At 37.1% G+C, this 18,979-nt stretch overlaps 1 protein-coding gene across 1 annotated transcript in view; it reads left to right on the forward strand.

The window, feature by feature from the left end:
- HDAC9 (histone deacetylase 9) overlaps positions 1-18,979 on the forward strand; it is a 584,217-nt gene that overhangs the window by 303,943 nt on the left and 261,295 nt on the right. The window contains exons 15-16 of the mRNA XM_052639177.1: positions 10,720-10,840; positions 15,522-15,571. Coding sequence (XP_052495137.1) covers positions 10,720-10,840; positions 15,522-15,571 — 171 coding nt within the window. The remainder of the gene's footprint in view (positions 1-10,719; positions 10,841-15,521; positions 15,572-18,979) is intronic.

Raw genomic sequence — 18,979 nt, forward strand, 5'->3', positions numbered from 1 at the left:
AAACATGAGTCCTCATTATATTAGATTGCAGTGGTTACATGGGTTTACTTCTTTTGGCATGACGTGGCACTGTTTTTTAAAAATTGAGGTAGTGAGTAGTCCCTCATACCAATACCATTTAATTTATTTCCCCTGTTGAATCATTCATACTGAGTTTAGTGATTCTGTTGGAAGTGAAAATCCAAACCAGCAGCTTTCTTGTCACCATAAGAAACATATCTGGAGGGGTCATTTGGTATCTTCTTTGGGTTTAAGCTCTTTGACTAGGTAGCCAGCTCTCTGGAGCATGTGTGCCCCTGAAGAAAAGGATGCTCTCTGTGCTGAAGAAATTGCAGGAGTTGATCCATCATCTGTTGGAAATGCACTTGCAGTTGTTTTTCCAGAAGTGCTCATGACTCTCAGCCCCACCAAGCCACCCACAGACATTTGCTTGCTCTCACATTTGTTCTGAGAATAATAACATTTTATAATGCTTTTGTTGGATTGCACATTATGTGGAATTTGCATTGCCTCTTTGTGATTCCTATTGAATAACTCTGTTTTGCTTAATTCATAAGTAAAAACCATAAGCAACATACTGTGCTGAAATGTTTAACTCCTTTATTCAAGTGCCAACACAAAGTAATTACAAAACAATTCTGGGACACAGAACCACGCTACTGTTGCCCCTTCTGGGACTTCTCAGCAGTTCTAATGAGAAAAGTGGAGAGCAGGTTTAGTGTAAAATCTTAATATGCCAAGGAGCTCAGGGATAAAGTCTCCAGCACATTTTCCTGCACACAGAAGTGATTTTTTAAATACCTTTTGTAAATCACAATGAAGAAATTGAATACTCTTTTGAGAAACAATTTTGAAATGTGCATATTTTCTGACTTCAAGGTTACAAAGCACTAAACCCTGCAAGTTAATGGAAATTCAATTAAACATTTGTTTTATAGAGTAATCTAACTAGATGGCAGCATATAACAGCTTACTGTTTTGTTTAGTTTGCAAAAAAAAAAAAAAAAAGTGTGTATTTGTGTCTTAGAATCTAACCACAAAGCAATAAGAAACTCAAACAGGGAATCTTGTGAATAGTCTCTAAAGGATATGGTGGTTATGGAAAGAAGTACATGTGATTTAGATGTGGTAAGTAAACCAAGGTGTCATGACTCAGAAATATTTACAGAACCCAGTAGAGTATAGACCCTGGCAGATAAATAACATTAAAAAATACTTGTGCAAACCATAATCAGAATAAAGATGATTTGGAATTTTGATTCTGCAAAAAATGGGGAAGAATTAGTGTGGAAAACAACCAATAAAAAGAAGTAAGACAGGCTGCCTTCTGAGTCCATTTGGAAAGTGATAAGGATTTTTTTAAAACCAGGAGCATTAAAATTTATTAGCAAAAACTGACTAGTTAGTTACATGGTTTTGAACCATCTAAAAATTGGAGTACTAAAGTAACAAAATATTTATGGTGACAGATTTAGTTCATACATAATTATTGTTTAAAAAAATCAATGCTTTAACATAATAAAATGTTCAGTGTTTGAAAAATAATTACAACATAGATTCAATTGCATAAAAATTGTGAAAATTGAGCCAGTTACACTGAGGCATAATGTTCTTTCTTATTTTCTAATGAAAATAAGTGGACATATTTCATAATAATAAAATGAGTGGTCATAAAACTGAAAAAAAATACATAGTACATATGCTTTTTACCACCCAGACATTTGTTATTGAATAGGCTTGCTGTTTTCTAAAGTATGTTTGAAATTGTTCTATGCCATGGAATAATTTTAAATAGATTGTAAAGAGTGAATCAAGCAGTATTACATGGAAGTAGATGGCACTTGTCATTTTGAAGGTCATGTTAACTTTTTTTTAACTTCCCAATCTTCTCTCTGCCAACCATTAATTTTAACTACTCTATAGTCCCAAATGTTGGTTAGTATAGGGTCAGTATCTTGAATTTGCTTATAAGCAGGAAGAATGGACAGCTCCCTCTAACATGAGATTCTTGACTTAGGTTGCCCATTAAAATCCCCTGGGTGGTTCTAAGTTCCTAAATGCCTAGGTTGTAACCTGACAAGAGTTAACCAGGAACTCTGAAGGTATGATCCCAGACATTCAGTTCAATTCAGTTCAGTTCAGTTGCTCAGTCGTGTCTGACATTTTACAACCCCATGAATCGCAGCACACCAGGCCTCCCTGTCCATCACCAACTCCCGGAGTTCACTCAGACTCGCATCCATCGAGTCAGTGATGCCATCTCATCCTCTATCGTCCCCTTCTTCTCCTGCCCCCAATCCCTCCCAGCATCAAAGTCTTTTCCAGTGAGTCAACTCTTCGCATGAGGTGGCCAAAGTACTGGAGTTTCAGCTTTAGCATCAGTCCTTCCAAAGAACACCCAGGACTGATCTCCTTTAGGATGGACTGGTTGGATCTCCTTGCAGTCCAAGGGACTCTCAAGAGTCTTCTCCAACACCACAATTCAAAAGCATCAGTTCTTCGGCACTCAGCTTTCTTCACATTTCAACTCTCACATCCATACATGACCACAGGAAAAGCCATAGCCTTGACTAAACGGACCTTTGTTGGCAATGTTAACAAATGTCTCTGCTTTTTAATATGCTATCTAGGTTGGTCATAACTTTTCTTCCAAGGAGTAAGCGTCTTTTAATTTCATGGCTGCAATCACCATCTGCAGTGATTTTGGAGCCCCCAAAAATAAAGTCTGACACTGTTTCCACTGTTTCTGCATCTATTTGCCATGAAATGATGGGACCAGATGCCATGATCTTCGTTTTCTGGATGTTGAGCTTTAAGCCAGCTTTTTCACTCTCCACTTTCATTTTCATCAAGAGGCTTTTTAGTTCCTCTTCACTTTCTGCCATAAGGGTGGTGTCATCTGCATATCTGAGGTTATTGATATTTCTCCTGGCAATCTTGATTCCAGCTTGTGCTTCTTCCAGCCCAGCGTTTCTCATGATGTACTCTGCATAGAAGTTAAATAAGCAGGGTGACAATATACAGCCTTGACGGACTCCTTTCCCTATTTGGAACCAGTCTGTTGTTCCATGTCCAGTTCTAACTGTTGCTTCCTGATCTGCATATAGGTTTCTCAAGGGGCAGGTCAGGTGGTCTGGTATTCCCATCTCTTTCAGAATTTTCCACGGTTTATTGTGATCCACACATTAATCACCTTTAAATTTATACAGCCAATTTCCAAGGTTCAACCCATATTAGAAAACAATTTAACATAAGCTTAATGAGGTAGAGACAGAGAAGTGAACAGAGTCCTATATTTGGAGGTGAGAGAGTAACAAAAGTAAACATTTACCTGAGAAACAAAGGTGGCATTAATCAAAAGCATTATGAACAAAATGAAATTTTTAATTGGGAAAAATGTCCATTATTTTGATGTTACCATGGGGTAGGAATATGAGTTCTAAAAAAAAACTCTTATTTTTCAAATATAAGCATTTTTAAAAATGGACTTCAAGGAATACATGTAGCATCTTTTTGAAAACCTTCATAATGAGATCTCCTCTCTTGCTTCAACCATGGTAATTTATCACTTCAGTTATTATATTTGCTTGCCTGAGGCAAAGCTATACATCAAAATAAAGGATGTTTATTGAATTTTTGTTGTTTATGAGGTAATTCACATAGCCATTTTAGGGCTTACCATTTTTACTCACAGTCTTAGGGCTAAACATAATTTGGTTAAATCTCCGTATGTTTATGAATGAGAAAACAAAGCTCCAGAAACGTAGCTGATAGCAGACTATGGGCATGTTAAGGACACCAGGTTCATGTTAGAACCCAGAACTTATGGCTTCTAACTTGAAATTCACTCTATTTTCAAATGACTGACAGGACCAAGAGCCTGTTGGGCTTCCTGCTTGCTTATTAGTAGCCTCCTTCCTACTTCTCATTCTTTCACTCTTCTTCCTTCCTTCCCTTGCCTTCCCCCTCCCCCCAATTCTTTCTTCACTTCTTGGTTTGTGGGATCTTAGTTCTCCAACCAGGGGCTGAACCCATGCCCTTAATAGTGGAAGTTGCAGAGTCCTAACCACGGGACCTTTTCACACTTTTCATGGGGTTCTCAAGGCAAGAATACTGAAGTGGTTTGCCATCTCCTTCTCCAATGGACCACATTCTGTCAGACCTCTCCACCATGACCCATCCATCTTGGGTGGCCCCACATGGCATGGCTTAGTTTCATTGAGTTAGACAAGGCTGTGGTCCATGTGATTAGATTGGCTAGTTTTCTGTGATTATGGTTTCAGTGTGTCTGCCCTCTGATTCCCTCTCGCAACACCTACCATCTTACTTGAGTTTCTCTTAGCTTGGACGTTGGGTATCTCTTCACAGATGCTTCAGCAAAATGCAGCCACTCCTCCTTACCTGGACGAGGTCGCCCCTCTTGACCTTGAACGTGGAATAGCTACTCTCTGCCCTCCTGTGCCTGGGCAACTGCCGCTCCTTGGACGTGGGGTTGCTCCTCTTAGCTGCCTCCCCTGAGGCGTGGGACATGGAACAACAGACTGGTTCCAAATAGGAAAAGGAGTCCGTCAAGGCTGTATATTGTCACCCTGCTTATTTAACTTCTATGCAGAGTACATCATGAGAAACGCTGGGCTAGAAGAAGCACAGGCTGGAATCAAGATTGCCAGGAGAAATATCAATAACCTCAGATATGCAGATGACACCACCCTTATGGCAGAAAGTGAAGAGGAACTAAAAAGCCTCTTGATGAGAGTGAAAGAGGAGAGGGAAAAAGTTGGCTTAAAGCTCAACATTCAGAAAACAAAGATCATGGCATCTGGTCCCATCACTTCATGGGAAATAGATGGGGAAACAGTGGAAACAGTGTCAGATTTTATTTTTTGGGGCTCCAAAATCACTGCAGATGGTGACTGCAGCCATGAAATTAAAAGACGCTTACTCCTTGGAAGGACAGTTATGAGCAACCTAGACAGCATATTAAAAAGTAGAGACATTACTTTGCCAACAAAGGTCCGTTTAGTCAAGGCTATGGTTTTTCCAGTGGTCACGTGTGGATGTGAGAGCTGGACTGTGAAGAAAGCTGAGTACTGAAGAATTGATGCTTTTGAACTGTGGTGTTGGAGAAGACTCTTGCGAGTCCCTTGGACTGCAAGGAGATCTAACCAGTCCATTCTAAAGAAGACCAGCCCTGGGTGTTCATTGGAAGGACTGATGCTGAAGCTGAAACTCCAATACTTTGGCCACCTCATGCAAAGAGTTGACTCACTGGAAAAGACTTTGATGCTGGGAGGGATTGGGGGCAGGAGGAGAAGGGGACAACGGAGAATGAGATGGCTGGATGGCATCACCAGCTCGTTGCAGATGAGTTTGGGTAAACTCCAGGAGTTGGTGATGGACAGGGAGGCCTGGCGTGTTGAAATTCATGGGGTTGCAAAGAGTCGGACACGACTGAGAGACTAAACTGAACTGAACTGAACCATGGGACCACTAGGGAATTCCCTAACTCTTCTTTCCCTACTCCTTTTCTTTCTGGATAAGAAAAATTCGAGGAGAACAGGTTATTAGATGATGAGGGAGCTATGGAAGGAGATAATATAGGGGGGGAGGGCATATAAACTCTTTTTTGGTAACATTTAAAGAAGCAGTTGGTTGTAGCATGTGAAAACTGCATTGCTAAGCTTGGCATGAGCAGTGAGATCAGATTTTTTGCTTTGCTTAAGAGAGAAGTATATACACAATAATGAATAGGTGTGAACTGATTCATTAAATATGAAGTATAGGCTTTGTAACAGAAGGTAACTTTTCCAATCATAAGTCATTTATTATTCTTTAAGTCTGCAGCCCTACAGATCTTTGTAGAAAAAAATAAGAATGCATCCCTATATTTAGGGACAGTGGATAAAATATTTTCAGAAAATGAGATATATCAATGAAAATTCTTGCCTAATATGTCACCGCTTTGAAAATGATGAAAGAAAATGGGGTCTCCCCCAGCAGAGGCAGGTACTTTGACTTGTCAAATTTAAGTTAGACATTTTCTCTTAGTTTGGAACTGCCACAAAATGAGCCCTTTCATGTCCTCAGTAATACCAAACCAATGCAATCCATCTGTTCTGCTAAATTATTTCTAGTTCCCTAACCAAAGGCACTGCTTTTTCATGCATTTTATCATGATTTTATGCCCTTTATTATATTTTACAAAAGGTTCTGATTCCTCCAGGGCCAATGAGAACTGATTAGGACACTGGCCTCAATCCAGGCTTTGAACACAGGAGGGGAAGGAATAGAACTGTTTCCTTTTCTCCCTGCTCCTTGGCAAAAAAAAAAAAAAAAGAATCTATACCGTGTGTGTGCTCTGTGTGTGGGTGGGTATGGGTAGGCTGCGTTTTATCCTGTTGCAGTATGACTTTGTAGGTCATGTTCAGAACATTCCTTCTATAATCAGGTTGCATTAACAGGCTTTAATTCAGAAAGACCACTTCTTTAGGAGCAAGCCATGGTGTGTTGTGAGACTCAATGATACGGTCATTTTGAACAACGTTCATCAGACTTCAAACCTGAATGTACACTGTTTGGGGTGCTGATCTAATGAAGAAGACCTTAGTCCTCAGGTGCTTAGCACAGAATAGACACTTAGCACAGGAGTTCCTTTCCTACTCTATAGGAAGAAACTACTTGAGTGCAGGTCACAGAGAGTGGAAATAGAGTAATGATATCCTACATCCTATATCGCAGGGTGTCTTTACTAGGAAATAGAAGGGAGAGCTGTAAGTTTCCTTTCTTAGACACATACTGGCAAGATATTTAAGATGTACGTTAGGCTCTCTAGTGAGAAATACCTGGATGGATACCTGTGCCATCCCGTATATGCATTGAGTGTCCATATACTCAGAATTCTCAAAAATTCTTTTGGTCAGAATCATAGATGACTTTAGGTAGACGTACTGCCAGCTAAATATCTCTGAGAACGGAAATCAGTATCTCCCTACATTACGATGATCAGAGCACTTTATCCTATTTTGTGACTCATTATACTCTTGACCTTTGGCTCAAGAGCACATCATGAGAGAGAGCTGAAGGAATAAAGGGTACACAGGAAATTGAAAATATGGGAAGGGATTAAACGGGACAGTCTATATTTAAGCATAAACATGTCACTTAATAAATTTCTGATGATGATACCAGAAAATGAAAACCGTTGGAGACTTCAGTTTGAGAGGAAAAGTAGAATGTGATGAATTTAAGATATCTGATGATAGTGAGGCAAAACGAACTACTCCAAGAGATACTCAGTGTTAAGGAAAGGGGAGAGCTGTTGCTATTTCAGCATTTTTAGCTTAGTCATTCACGGAGTTCCCATAGCAGTGCCTCTTAGAGATATACATCTTAGAACGCGTTTTCTCCAGATACTTTCTCCAGGTAGAAGCCGTTTTTCATATTGAAATGGTTTCCACTGCTCTCTTTCTGTAGAAACATGTACACCTTGTTTGTGGGTCTGATTCTCCAGTGGGCATAGAAGCAGAAAGGATTGTAAAGAATTAGTGCTTATATCTTGGGACTTCCCTGGTGGTCCACTGGTTAAAATTCCATGCTTCCACTGAAAGGGGCATGAATTCGATCCTTGTTGGGGAACTAAGATCCCACATGCCACAGGAGGAAAAAAAAATCTAGAACAATCAACAACAACAAAAAAGAATTGCTATTTATATATAGTGTAAGGATTTTTTTTTAAACACATTCTGTAGTAATAAAATGAGCGAATGTAAGATATTTCCCAGGAGTCAAAAAGAAGTGTGGAGAGGCAGGAGAAAGAAATCAAAGGGCAAACTTGTGCCCTTTGTTACATTTTAGTGATGAAGGGGAGACTAGGGTATAAACCAGGGAGGAATACTCTTAGAGTAAGTGGACTGCCAGGAGATCCAACCAGTCTATCCTAAAGGAAATCAGTCCTGAATATTCATTGGAAGGACTGATGCTCAATCTGAAACGCTAATACTTTGGCCAACTGATGCGAAGAACCGACTCATTGGAAAAGATCCCGATGCTGGGGAAGATTGAAGGTGGGAGTAGAAGGGGACGACAGAGGATGAGATGGTTGGATGGCATCACCAGTGCGATGGACATGAGATTAAGTAGGCTCTGAGAGTTGGTGCTGGACAGAGAAGCCTGGCGTGCTGCAGTCCTTGGGGTCACAAAGAGTCGGACATGACTGAACTGACTGACTGACTGATGTGGGCTGGGCCAGATGCTCTGCCCTTACTGTTAGTTAACTGATATTCCACAAGGGAATGACTGAGGTGCAGCAGGTGTCCTCTTAAGATTTATCAGCACTTGAGCTACTGTCAATAATTGAATCTTGTTAGCAGATTATTTTTCAAGTGTGTGATTGAGCGTTCAGCCTAGTGAGGTTGTGGGAGAATGAGAAGGGAGTTGGGAGATGCATGGAATGTATGGTATGTGAATACATATGACTAGTTTGTGAAAACATAGAGCTGTACTTATTGCTCATGGTATTTAACATTATACCAGAAGCAAACATTCATTGTAGAGTAGAAAAATGTCCTTATGGGAAAGGGGATGGAGCTTTATGATAGTAGTCCAAATGTGGGTCTGATTGTTAGCTAGAGCTGGCTTTGTTTAAGATATGGATGTCTGACCGTATCAGTGTGTAGATGTTAGTGGCTATGGGTTTCATAGATTCATAGAAATGAGAGCGGGAAGCCCTGATATTTCATGGTGTTCATTATTCTGCCAGACTGGGACTGGTTGCCACAGTCTGGTTTTCAGCATGCTGCTCGTTCTAATTTCAGATGACTCAGACGGTGGAGTTACCACTGCTTATCTTGGGGGATTTTCCACCCGCTGAAATCTCACATTTAAAATGTTTCCCTTTAATAGAGACTTTGAACTTTCCTTTTCTCATTACTTGTCATTTTGTTTCTTTGATCGTTCTGGTCTTCCAGAAACATTTCCAAATGTATTTTACCAGCGAGCCATCTAGGTCAGTAACGTGTTTGTTTATTGATGAGAGCAGTGGCTGACCAGATGGCCATCATAACTTTGCCCTAGTCTTCAGCATTACCTGCCTGGTTTAATTTCAGCATTTAAACCTCCCCAGGAATAATTTCTCTAGAGCATATTTTTTTTTATTTTTCTAGAAATGTAAATGGGGTGTCAAACATAGGGAACTTCAGTGCTTTGGCAATGAAAATGCCATAAGCATTTGTTTATTTATTCAGCACATAATGGCACAGTGTCAAGAAGTTTCTGTTTTACATCATTCCTGTTACCTTCCTGTTAGCCCTCAAGTCCCCTGCTATTCCTCTCGCACTGAGAAATGATTTATTTTCAGTGACAAGCACCACTAGCCAATAAACTTCTAGGAAGTATCAGTGTATCAAGGTTCTTTTCCCTGAACCTTTCGCCCCCTTGGAGAATCAGACAGCAGCAGCATCACCTGAAACTAGGGAGACTGAGTGTGGAATTTTCTTGGTCCTGAGAGCAGTTGTTGTCACCTGATGATTGTAGGTCAACTGGTAATTCATGGTCAGGAACATGAGAAGTCAGCATTCCCTGAACAGACTGTCTTCGAATTTTACTGTAGTTCTCTGCTAATATATTGCCTTACAAGTGTCTTGTTGTGATACATATTTTAAATAAAATATAAACTCTATCTGGGTAATTTTAGGAAGTATAGCAAGTTAAAAAATAAGGCTAATTAACTTCATACACCAGCACAGTGTTTACTGGTTCAAAAGATTCGTCAACTGAGAGATGTGACCAAGAAGAACACTTTGTCCATTGCCTGAGACTTAACTTATGTGCAGTTTTGTCTGTGTCGAAGAATCATTCTTTGTTAGCTAAGACGCAAGTTTCTGCCTAACATGGATGTAGAAATATTGAATATAGAGTATCTCAAATTATCTCTGATTAAATAAGAGTTATTGTTTTTGTTCAATTTCCATTCTGTCACAGACTAATGCTTCTATAAAATACATTCAAAATGAGATACTACAATAATGAAATAAAAATTGAAGACATGCATGATTGTATCTGATTCAACAGACATTTAAAATACTCTGTCAGGGGTTGCCATAAAAGTTTCTCCATATTTACTCTCAAGTCTATGTAGACCTCATCACAGACCATTCTGTTCCTGAACTGTGATCAATTCCCATGTTACATATTTTGAATGACATTGATCTAGATGAACACGACTGTGAGGTGACACACATGACATGATCAGCATATGGGGAATCATCAAATATATTAATGTATTGGGATTTATGTTCTTTTAAGAAACAGTAAGGAATCTGTTTCAACAGCTTCTTTGGGTGAGTGTAAAGTAAGAGTTTAATGAATTTACTTCTCAGCTAAGCAGTAGTTCCTGTTTTTAACTACATGCTTTTACAAAGGAGTTAACTATTAATTATTACCAAATTTTTATTAGTTATTAACTTTCTATAGATATCTTTTTATGCCAAAGAATATGTTTTATGTCAATTGCCCATTTAGGCTTAAGCAATCCATTGGATCTGAACTTTGTATACACTCATTTTTCATGTATTATTATGGTCCTTTGTTATGCAAATCAATGCCACATTACTCCATGATGAAACTCAGCCCATTATTAATCATCTTAAATGTGACTTAGGGTCTTATTTTCTCCTAAATGTTGTCAGTGAAGTACGGTAGACTTCTGCTGTTTTCTTTCAGCGAATTCAAGGTCGAAAAGCCAGCCTGGAGGAAATACAGCTTGTTCATTCCGAACATCACTCACTGTTGTATGGCACCAACCCCCTGGACGGACAGAAGCTGGACCCCAGAACACTCCTAGGTCTGTATGGGCCTCCATTCTACTGAGAAAGCACATTCCAGCACTGTCATTAGTCAGTACTGCTGTCAGTTCAGAGTACTTGGCCAGCAGTGTGATAAAGAGCTCTTCCAACAGCAGTGCTCTGTGGAATGAGTGGTTTACAATCTAGCCAATGTAGATTAAGAAAATCCTACTTTAGGAAAAATGGCAGTGCAGGTTTTATGATGTTGACTTTTATTTGAATAGCATTTGTGTCACCGTGTTGCAGCTGATGGGAGTAAATGCATTGTGAAGTTTGTTTACATTTTTAATCTAAATTTTTTTCACATTTTTATGTGAATTTATCTTCACCTTTCAAATTTATTTTGTGTCTTTCAGTTCTTTTCTTATATGATCTCAACACACAAGGGCACAAAATAACTCATTTTAAGTGAAAAACTCCTTATTACTATACCTAAAACCCTGTATTTTATAGTAAGATTGCATTTTAAATCTTAATAGACTCTATGTAGTACATGTTTTAGTTATGGAATCAAATAGTAGTTGGCAGAAGTAGAAAACTAATAAACCTAACCTTTAAAGTATGATTTTTCCAAACTTTATTATCAGATTTTGAAGTAAAATTTATGTTTCACTGCTTTATATAAACTTTGTATGAATGATAGAATCAACAGTATTGAAGAAAGTTCATGACAGAAACATTTTAGTTGAAACGATTCTGTTAATTAAGTTTATTAGTAATCTTTTATAATAGAATAATAATGCATGACATGGTGATGTATGCCCAAAAGATTATGTTTTAACTAAAAATGCATTTTAGGGCTTTTTCTTGAAAGTCACTTTCTTTCCAGTAAGCCTGTTATGTCAGTTCCAAATTATTGGACTCTTTCACCCAATTCAGTATTACTTCAAGATGATTTTATGTTAACTGGTCTTAAACAATTTGAAAGCAAGCGGATGACATGTAGTAGACAGGCATCTTAGAAAGCAGTTATGAGGGGAAATTAACAGTCACCAATTTTAACATTAAAAATCTACCCTTTTAAAACAAGTGGCAGGCATCCCTAAATTTATGAAGTAAGTGTATATAGGTGTGTGTGTGTGTGTGTGTGTGTGTGTGTGTGTGTGTGTATTTATGTGCATGCCGGGTGGGGAGAAATTGACATAAAAGAGAACACAGGAAGATTACTCAGGTTTTAGAAAACATTATGAAAATTTGATGAAAGACAATCTGTGTAGTAGAATTAAACTTATATATTAACATAAAGCAAGTGAGTCCATCTAGATATTTACACTCTGTGTGTTATTTTTCTTTTTTCTGTTGCTGGAGTCAGTCTCTGCACATGGAGATTTTTACATAAAGCAATTTTTGCTTTGTATATTGTGCAATAAATTTCCTTATTTTAGCATGAATTAATAATTCCACCCAGTTTACCAAAATGGTGAAGTAAATCAGACAATAACTTGCACAGTCTTCTGTGGTCGAAATACTCATGCATTTTAAGGATAGGAAACTATGTTCATTTTTATTGTTTGTTAATTTAGTTAGGAGAAAACAAGTAGAAAACTTTCCCCATTTCTTTTTTTTTTTTAACTAGATCTCAAACTTTGGATTTAATTAAGATAAATTTACATGTAGGTGTTTCAGAGATGTTCCACGATAACCATATTCCACATATTAAGAGAAAGGCTATATTTGTAAAAGTTTCAACTTTGGCAGCTTTGAACTGTTTGGAAGTTTCGACTTTGGCAGCTTTGAACTGTTCTACTTATAAAACATGGCAATACCACTTTTTAATTTTTTTAATGAAATTTGACACTTTTGAGAAAAGCTGACTTTCTCAAAACATGAATATCATTTAAAGATTTGAATATTTTAAAATTATAATTAATTATATATTTATATATTATATTTATAATTAATTATATATTCATATATTTATAATTAATTATATATTTATAATAATTATAGTTAATTATATATTTATAATTTATAATTTAGAACTTGGATAATAGTCCTTTTCAAATATATATGCGATAAAAGCACCAACAATCAATTATTTATTTTTTTACAATTTTGTACAAATAATTTGGCCATTTATCTCATTAGTTTTGAATATTCATTGTGAAATAAAATTCATACAGTGGATGATTTCAGAGTTAACTGTAGATACACATGTGGAGTTCTATAGGCATCTCTCAGGGATCAGTGCAACAATGTCAGCCTTATGTGCAGGCTACAGGGGTAAAAGGAAACAAGGATATTGTATTGCTTGGTCTTGATGTCTAGCACTAAATTCAGATTTGATGATGCTTCTGAACTACATCACATTCTCCCATCAATTCAGAAACAACTTCTTCAATTCAGGGTCTAAATTTAAAATCTTGTTCTTTTAAAAGTTTAACTTCTCATATTTTTTTGTTCTTTATGAAATTTGAATTCTTGGGGCTTGTTTTTTTAATTTAAATCTCGAAAGCCAGATTGAAGCTGCGATGAATGTGTAGAAATTCACAGTCATCAAGATATTTTCTCTTTATCCCTTTCTTTTACTCCCACACTTCCTCTTCTTCCTCTAATCCCTCCCGCCACAGATGGTGCGGGAGGGTTTGTCAGTGTACACACGCAGAGTTTAATTGATATTACTACTTTCAACAATTATGTTCTGGTGTTAGGAGAAAGGATTTACATAAAAATTCACTATGACCAGATTCATCAGTCTTTGTATCATGAAAGACATCAATAAAGTATAAAATAATTAGATTTGAAAATGGGCACCATTTATCTCTTTAAATACTCTAGACCCTGTAAGATGACACTTTTAAAACATTCTCTCCAATCATTTCTGGTGAGAGGTTTTCCTTAGCATTAATTTTCCTGTCATTCTCACTACCAGTTTTCATTATCTTGTGGCTAACTGGAGCTCAGTCCATGGATAAGGTGATGTAACATTATTAAAAAATAAGTCAACTCAATGAAATAAGCTTTTCTTACACACTACTAAGTTTAAACTATTGATTAATTTGGTTGTTTAGTATTATTTAAATGGTGCTGAAGTAGATTCTCAAGTATTATTTGTCTTCTGTATTTACTTAGAGTTTAATCATTTTTTTCAAATTACTTTAAAAATTACTTTATTCCATTGTAATATTACCTTTAGCCCTTTTCACTGACTATGGAAGAAGGAGTTCAGACATTAAAATATACATAATTTTTATTTTAATTTCACATAGGAATACATCCTTGCAAAATATTCACTGACACAGAATTATCTTTGTTATAAGGAACAACTTAAGAAAACTTTTTATTATGCCCCAAGCTATCCATAAAAATGCTTATGTATCTTTTACTGATATCAGTATTCCAATTTTAATATTTTTTCATGATTTTTTTTCTGTTGACTTTTCGTCTTTTTTCCATTCGAAGTCCTTATATATATATATATAAAATGAGATATCTTACTTTTTCATTTGCACTTAGACATTTCTTTATAGTTTTCCATCTTAGCAATTGCATTTGAAAACTCAACTTATACAGTTTATTGTTGTCAAAATAAACTTTCTTCTGTGACAGAAGAATCTATTTAGACTTTTACTGACATGACACATAAGATTCATCACAAGCCTGTTTTCAATTTTTATTATTTATTTCATTGATTATCAACAGTTAGGATAAGTGAAGTGGAGATTTGTACCTGGTTCTACCACTGATCTCCTCAGTGACCCATATGAATCACTTCAGAGATAGTTAACTATGATATAGAAATGCCCACTTGCCTTTCCTTTAGTTACTTTGTAAGACAAGTCTTGGAGCTTTAGGAGTGTTAATTCTGGTTTTCTCCATACATGCAGTAGATAATATAGAAAAATGAAGTGCTTGTAAACAAAAATGATTAAAACTTCCATGAAATCTCAATTTCAACAGATAGTCATAAGTAAGATTTTGACATTTACTTCAGAGCATCTGCCTGCAATGCGGGAGACCCGGGTTCGATTCCTGGGTCGGGAAGATCCCCTGGAGAAGGAAATGGCAATCCACTCCAGCACTCTTGCCTGGAAAATCCCATGGACGGAGGAGCCTGATAGGCTACAGTCCATGGGGTTGCAAAGAGTCTGACATGACTGAGCGACTTTACTTTAGATCCCGAAAAGGTTATCCTTTTTGTGGTTTTGTGACTTATTTGTTTAAAATACTGTGAATAATGGAGAGGCTTATCATATACTTGGCCTCAGCTATATCTGAAATGTTTAGAATTTAGGGATAAGTCTGTATACTTAGATAAAAATTTTCATATTTGGAGCATGTGAAAATTGAGAGTGTATTTCATAAACCTTGTGGCTCAGAGCATCACATTAGAGGGATACACTTAAGGAACGGCTGAGTGATATACGATAAGGTATAAATAGAAAGGATATTATGATATATTATAAATAGTGTAGGGCAGTTGACAAAAAATCTTGAGAATTAAATTCATAGGTATGTGTTTGTTCATGTGGGGCAATAAACTCTACAGGTAATAATATATGTGTATATATGTGTATCAATTTGCTTTGAGTTCTTAACAATATAAAGTTTGATCAGTTTCCCTCTGAGTCAAATGATAAATACCATGTGACATAATATTATATATTAATAAAACCCTAGATTTTAAAAACTATAATTATATTCAAATTTATATGTTTTTCATGTCTTTTTACTATGTAGGTGACTCCTCTCAAAAGTTTTTTTCTTCATTACCATGTGGTGGACTTGGGGTAAGTATCAGTTGACTGGTTTAAAAAAATGTTTTTATTAGAGTATAGTTGATACACAATGTTGTGTTACTTTCAGGTGTACAGTAAAGTAAATCAGTTACACATATACATACAGCCTCTTTTCTTAGACTTTTTTTTCCCATATAGGTCATTACAAAATATTGAGTAGAGTTCCCTATGCTATATAGTAGGTTCTTGTTAGTTATCTGTTTTATATATAGTAGTATGTATATGTCAATGCTCATATCTCAATTTATTACCTTCCTTTCCTTTGTTTCCTTTCCATAAGTTTGTTTTCTACATCGGTGACTTTCTGTTTTATAAATAAGCTTATTTGTACCTTTTTGTTTTTTAGAGTCCATGTATAAATGATATCATATGATAGATGGCTTTGTCTGGCTCACTTCACTCAGTACAACAATCTGTAGGTCCATTCATGTTGCTGCAAAAGACATTACTTCATTGTGAGGCTTCCCTGGTTGCTCAGTAGTAAAGAATCCACCTACCAATGCAGGAGACATGGGTTTGATCCCTGGGTCAGGAAGATCCCCTGTAGAAGGAAATGGCAACCCACTCCAATATTCTTGCCTGGAAAATCCCATGGACAGAGGAGCCTAGCTAGCTACAGTCCATGGGGTTGCAAGAGTCAGACAAGACTTGGCTACTAAACAACAACAATAGTCCATTGTATATATGTACTATACTTTTTAAAATCCATTCCTCTCTTGATGGACATCTAAGTTGCTTCCATGTCTGGGATATGGTAAATAGTGCTGCAGTGAACATTAGGGTGCATGTATCTTTAAGAATAATGGTTGTACCAATTTACATTCCCACCAGTGGTACACTTGGTTCCCTTTTCTCCGCTCCTCTCCAGCATTTATTGTTTGTAGATCTTTTTGATGATAGCCATTCTGACCGGTGTAAGGGAATACCTCATTGTAGTTTTGATTTGCATTTCTCTAATAATTAGCGATGTTGAGCATCTTTCCATGTGCTTTTTGGCCGTCGGTATGTCTTTGGAGAAATGTCTATTTAGGTGTTCTGCCCATTTTTTGATTGGGTTGTTTTTTTTTTTTAAATATTGATCTGCATGAGCTATTTTGGAAATTAATCCCTGTTGCTTTTGCTTTGTTTGCTATTATTTTGTGCCATTTTAGGGCTGTTTGTTTTGTTTATGGTATCCTTTGCTGTGCAAAAGCTTTTAAATTTAATTAGATACCATTTGTTTAATTTTGTTTGTATTTTCATTTCTTTAGGAGGTGGATCAAAAAACATGTGTTGTAGTTTATGTCAGAAAGTATTCTACCTCTGTTTTCCTCTAAGACTTTTATAGTATCCAGCCTTACATTTAGGTCTTCAATCCACTTTGAGTTTATTTTTGTGTTTGGTGGTACCTGCTGCTGCTGCTGCTGCTGCTAAGTCGCTTCAGTCGTGTCCGACTCTGTGCGACCCCATAGACGGCAGCCCACCAGGCTCCCCCGTCCCTGGGATTCTCCAGGCAAGAACACTGGAGTGGGTTGCCATTTCCTTCTCCAGTGCATGAAAGTGAAAAGTGAAAGTGAGGTCGCTCAGTCCTGTCCGACTCCTAGCAACCCCATGGACTGCAGCGCACCAGGCCCCTCCATCCATGGGATTTTCCAGGCAAGAGTGCTAGAGTGGTTTGCCATTGCCTTCTCTGGTTTGGTGTTAGGGGATGTTCTAATTTCATTCTTTTACATGTAGCTGTCCAGTGTTTCCAGCACCACTTACTGCAGAGACAGTCTTTTCTCCATTTTATGTTCTTGCCTTTGTCAAAGACTAGGTGACCATAGGTGCCTGGGTTTATCTCTGGACTTTGTGTACTGTTCTGTTGATATTTATTTCTTTTTTCCTGTCAGTACTTAACTGCTTTGCTACTGTAGCTTTGTGGTATAGTCAGAAATCAGGGAGCCTGATTCCTCCAGCTCCATTTTTCTTTCTCAGGATTGCTTTGGCTATTTGTGGTCTTTTGTGCAAATTTTTTCTATAGTTTTTTAGATCTAATTCTGTGAAAAATAGCTTTGATAATTTAATAGATATTGCATTGAATCTGTAGGTTGCTTTGGGTTGTACAGTCATTTTCACAATGTTGATCACTCCAGTGTAAGAACATGGTCTAATCTCTCCATCTGTGTCATCTTGTTTCTTTCCAAATACTCATCTTGTGAGTATAGGTCCTTCACCTCCTTTGCTCGGTTTATTCCTAGATATTTTATTCTTTTTGATGCAGTGGTAAATGGGATTGTTTCTGTTGACTGCTTTTAAATAACATAAATTTCAGAAATATATTCTTTGATTTATTTGGTCAGTTGTGCTTAAGCCTGTTTCTCAGTATAAAAGTTATTCTGGACTTCAGGATTGGCCAGATGATTTGTAGGGCTCAGTGCCACGTGAAAATACAAATACCCATGTCCAGGAATTATTAAGAGTCTCAAGATTGTGAAAATACCTAAGTAATCCAAATGTCGGACCCTGAGCACTGCAGGTCCTTGTGTGAAGCTGATTTGCTAGACATTTATATTGCTGGAGAAAAGGTAATACAAGAAGGTTTAACTTAGTGTTATAGCAGATTTCAGTTTTCAATAGTTACTCTGAGTATGCAGATACATTATATTCCTGGAGAAAACGGTATAAACTTCACAAAGCACTTTGCATTGTGGGATATTTTGTTTGTGAACCTCCTGAGGTCTTTTTGTCTTCAGTAATTAATGAAGCCTTTTTGATCCAGGATATTTATACCATATTTCAAAGACAAATTTGTTCAAATCCAACAGTGTATGAGGAAAAATGTCGATATTTTTGTGGGTCATTAAAACATATCCTATAACTTATAGTCTACTTAAAGTTAACCCTTACCAGTAACAAGCCATAATCCTATAGAAAGTGAAAAGGAAAAGTCGTTCATTTGTGTCTGACTCTTTGTGACCCTGTGGACTGTATAGTCCATGGAATTCTCCAGGCCAGAGTATTGGAGTGGGTTACAGTTCCCTTCTCCAAGAGATCTTCCCAACCCAGGGATCAAACCCAGGTCTCCTGCGTTGCAGGCGGATTCTTTAATGTTTGAGCCACCGGGAAAGCCCTCATCCTATAGAACTGAGTGCTAAATCAAGATAGAACAAAATAATTCTAGATCAGGTTTCCAAGGACTTAGGAATTTAAGTCTGTTAAGTTTCTTAGGTAATTGAAGGAAAAAAGAACACAGCTAGTCCTGTGTATATATTAGGCAATTATTTTTCTATAACTAAATTTTACGCAGGGAAATCCCCTATCTTTTTAGCTAATTCTATCATTTCAGTGATGTTCAATAAAGCAAGGATAATCTTGCTATTCCTTCATCTGGGACCCTGCCTTGTAGAAGTAAGAACGGCAGCTACAGCCAATGTCCAT

The sequence above is a fragment of the Budorcas taxicolor genome, chromosome 4 (genome assembly GCF_023091745.1).
Source record: "Budorcas taxicolor isolate Tak-1 chromosome 4, Takin1.1, whole genome shotgun sequence".
NCBI classification, from domain to species: domain Eukaryota; kingdom Metazoa; phylum Chordata; class Mammalia; order Artiodactyla; family Bovidae; genus Budorcas; species Budorcas taxicolor.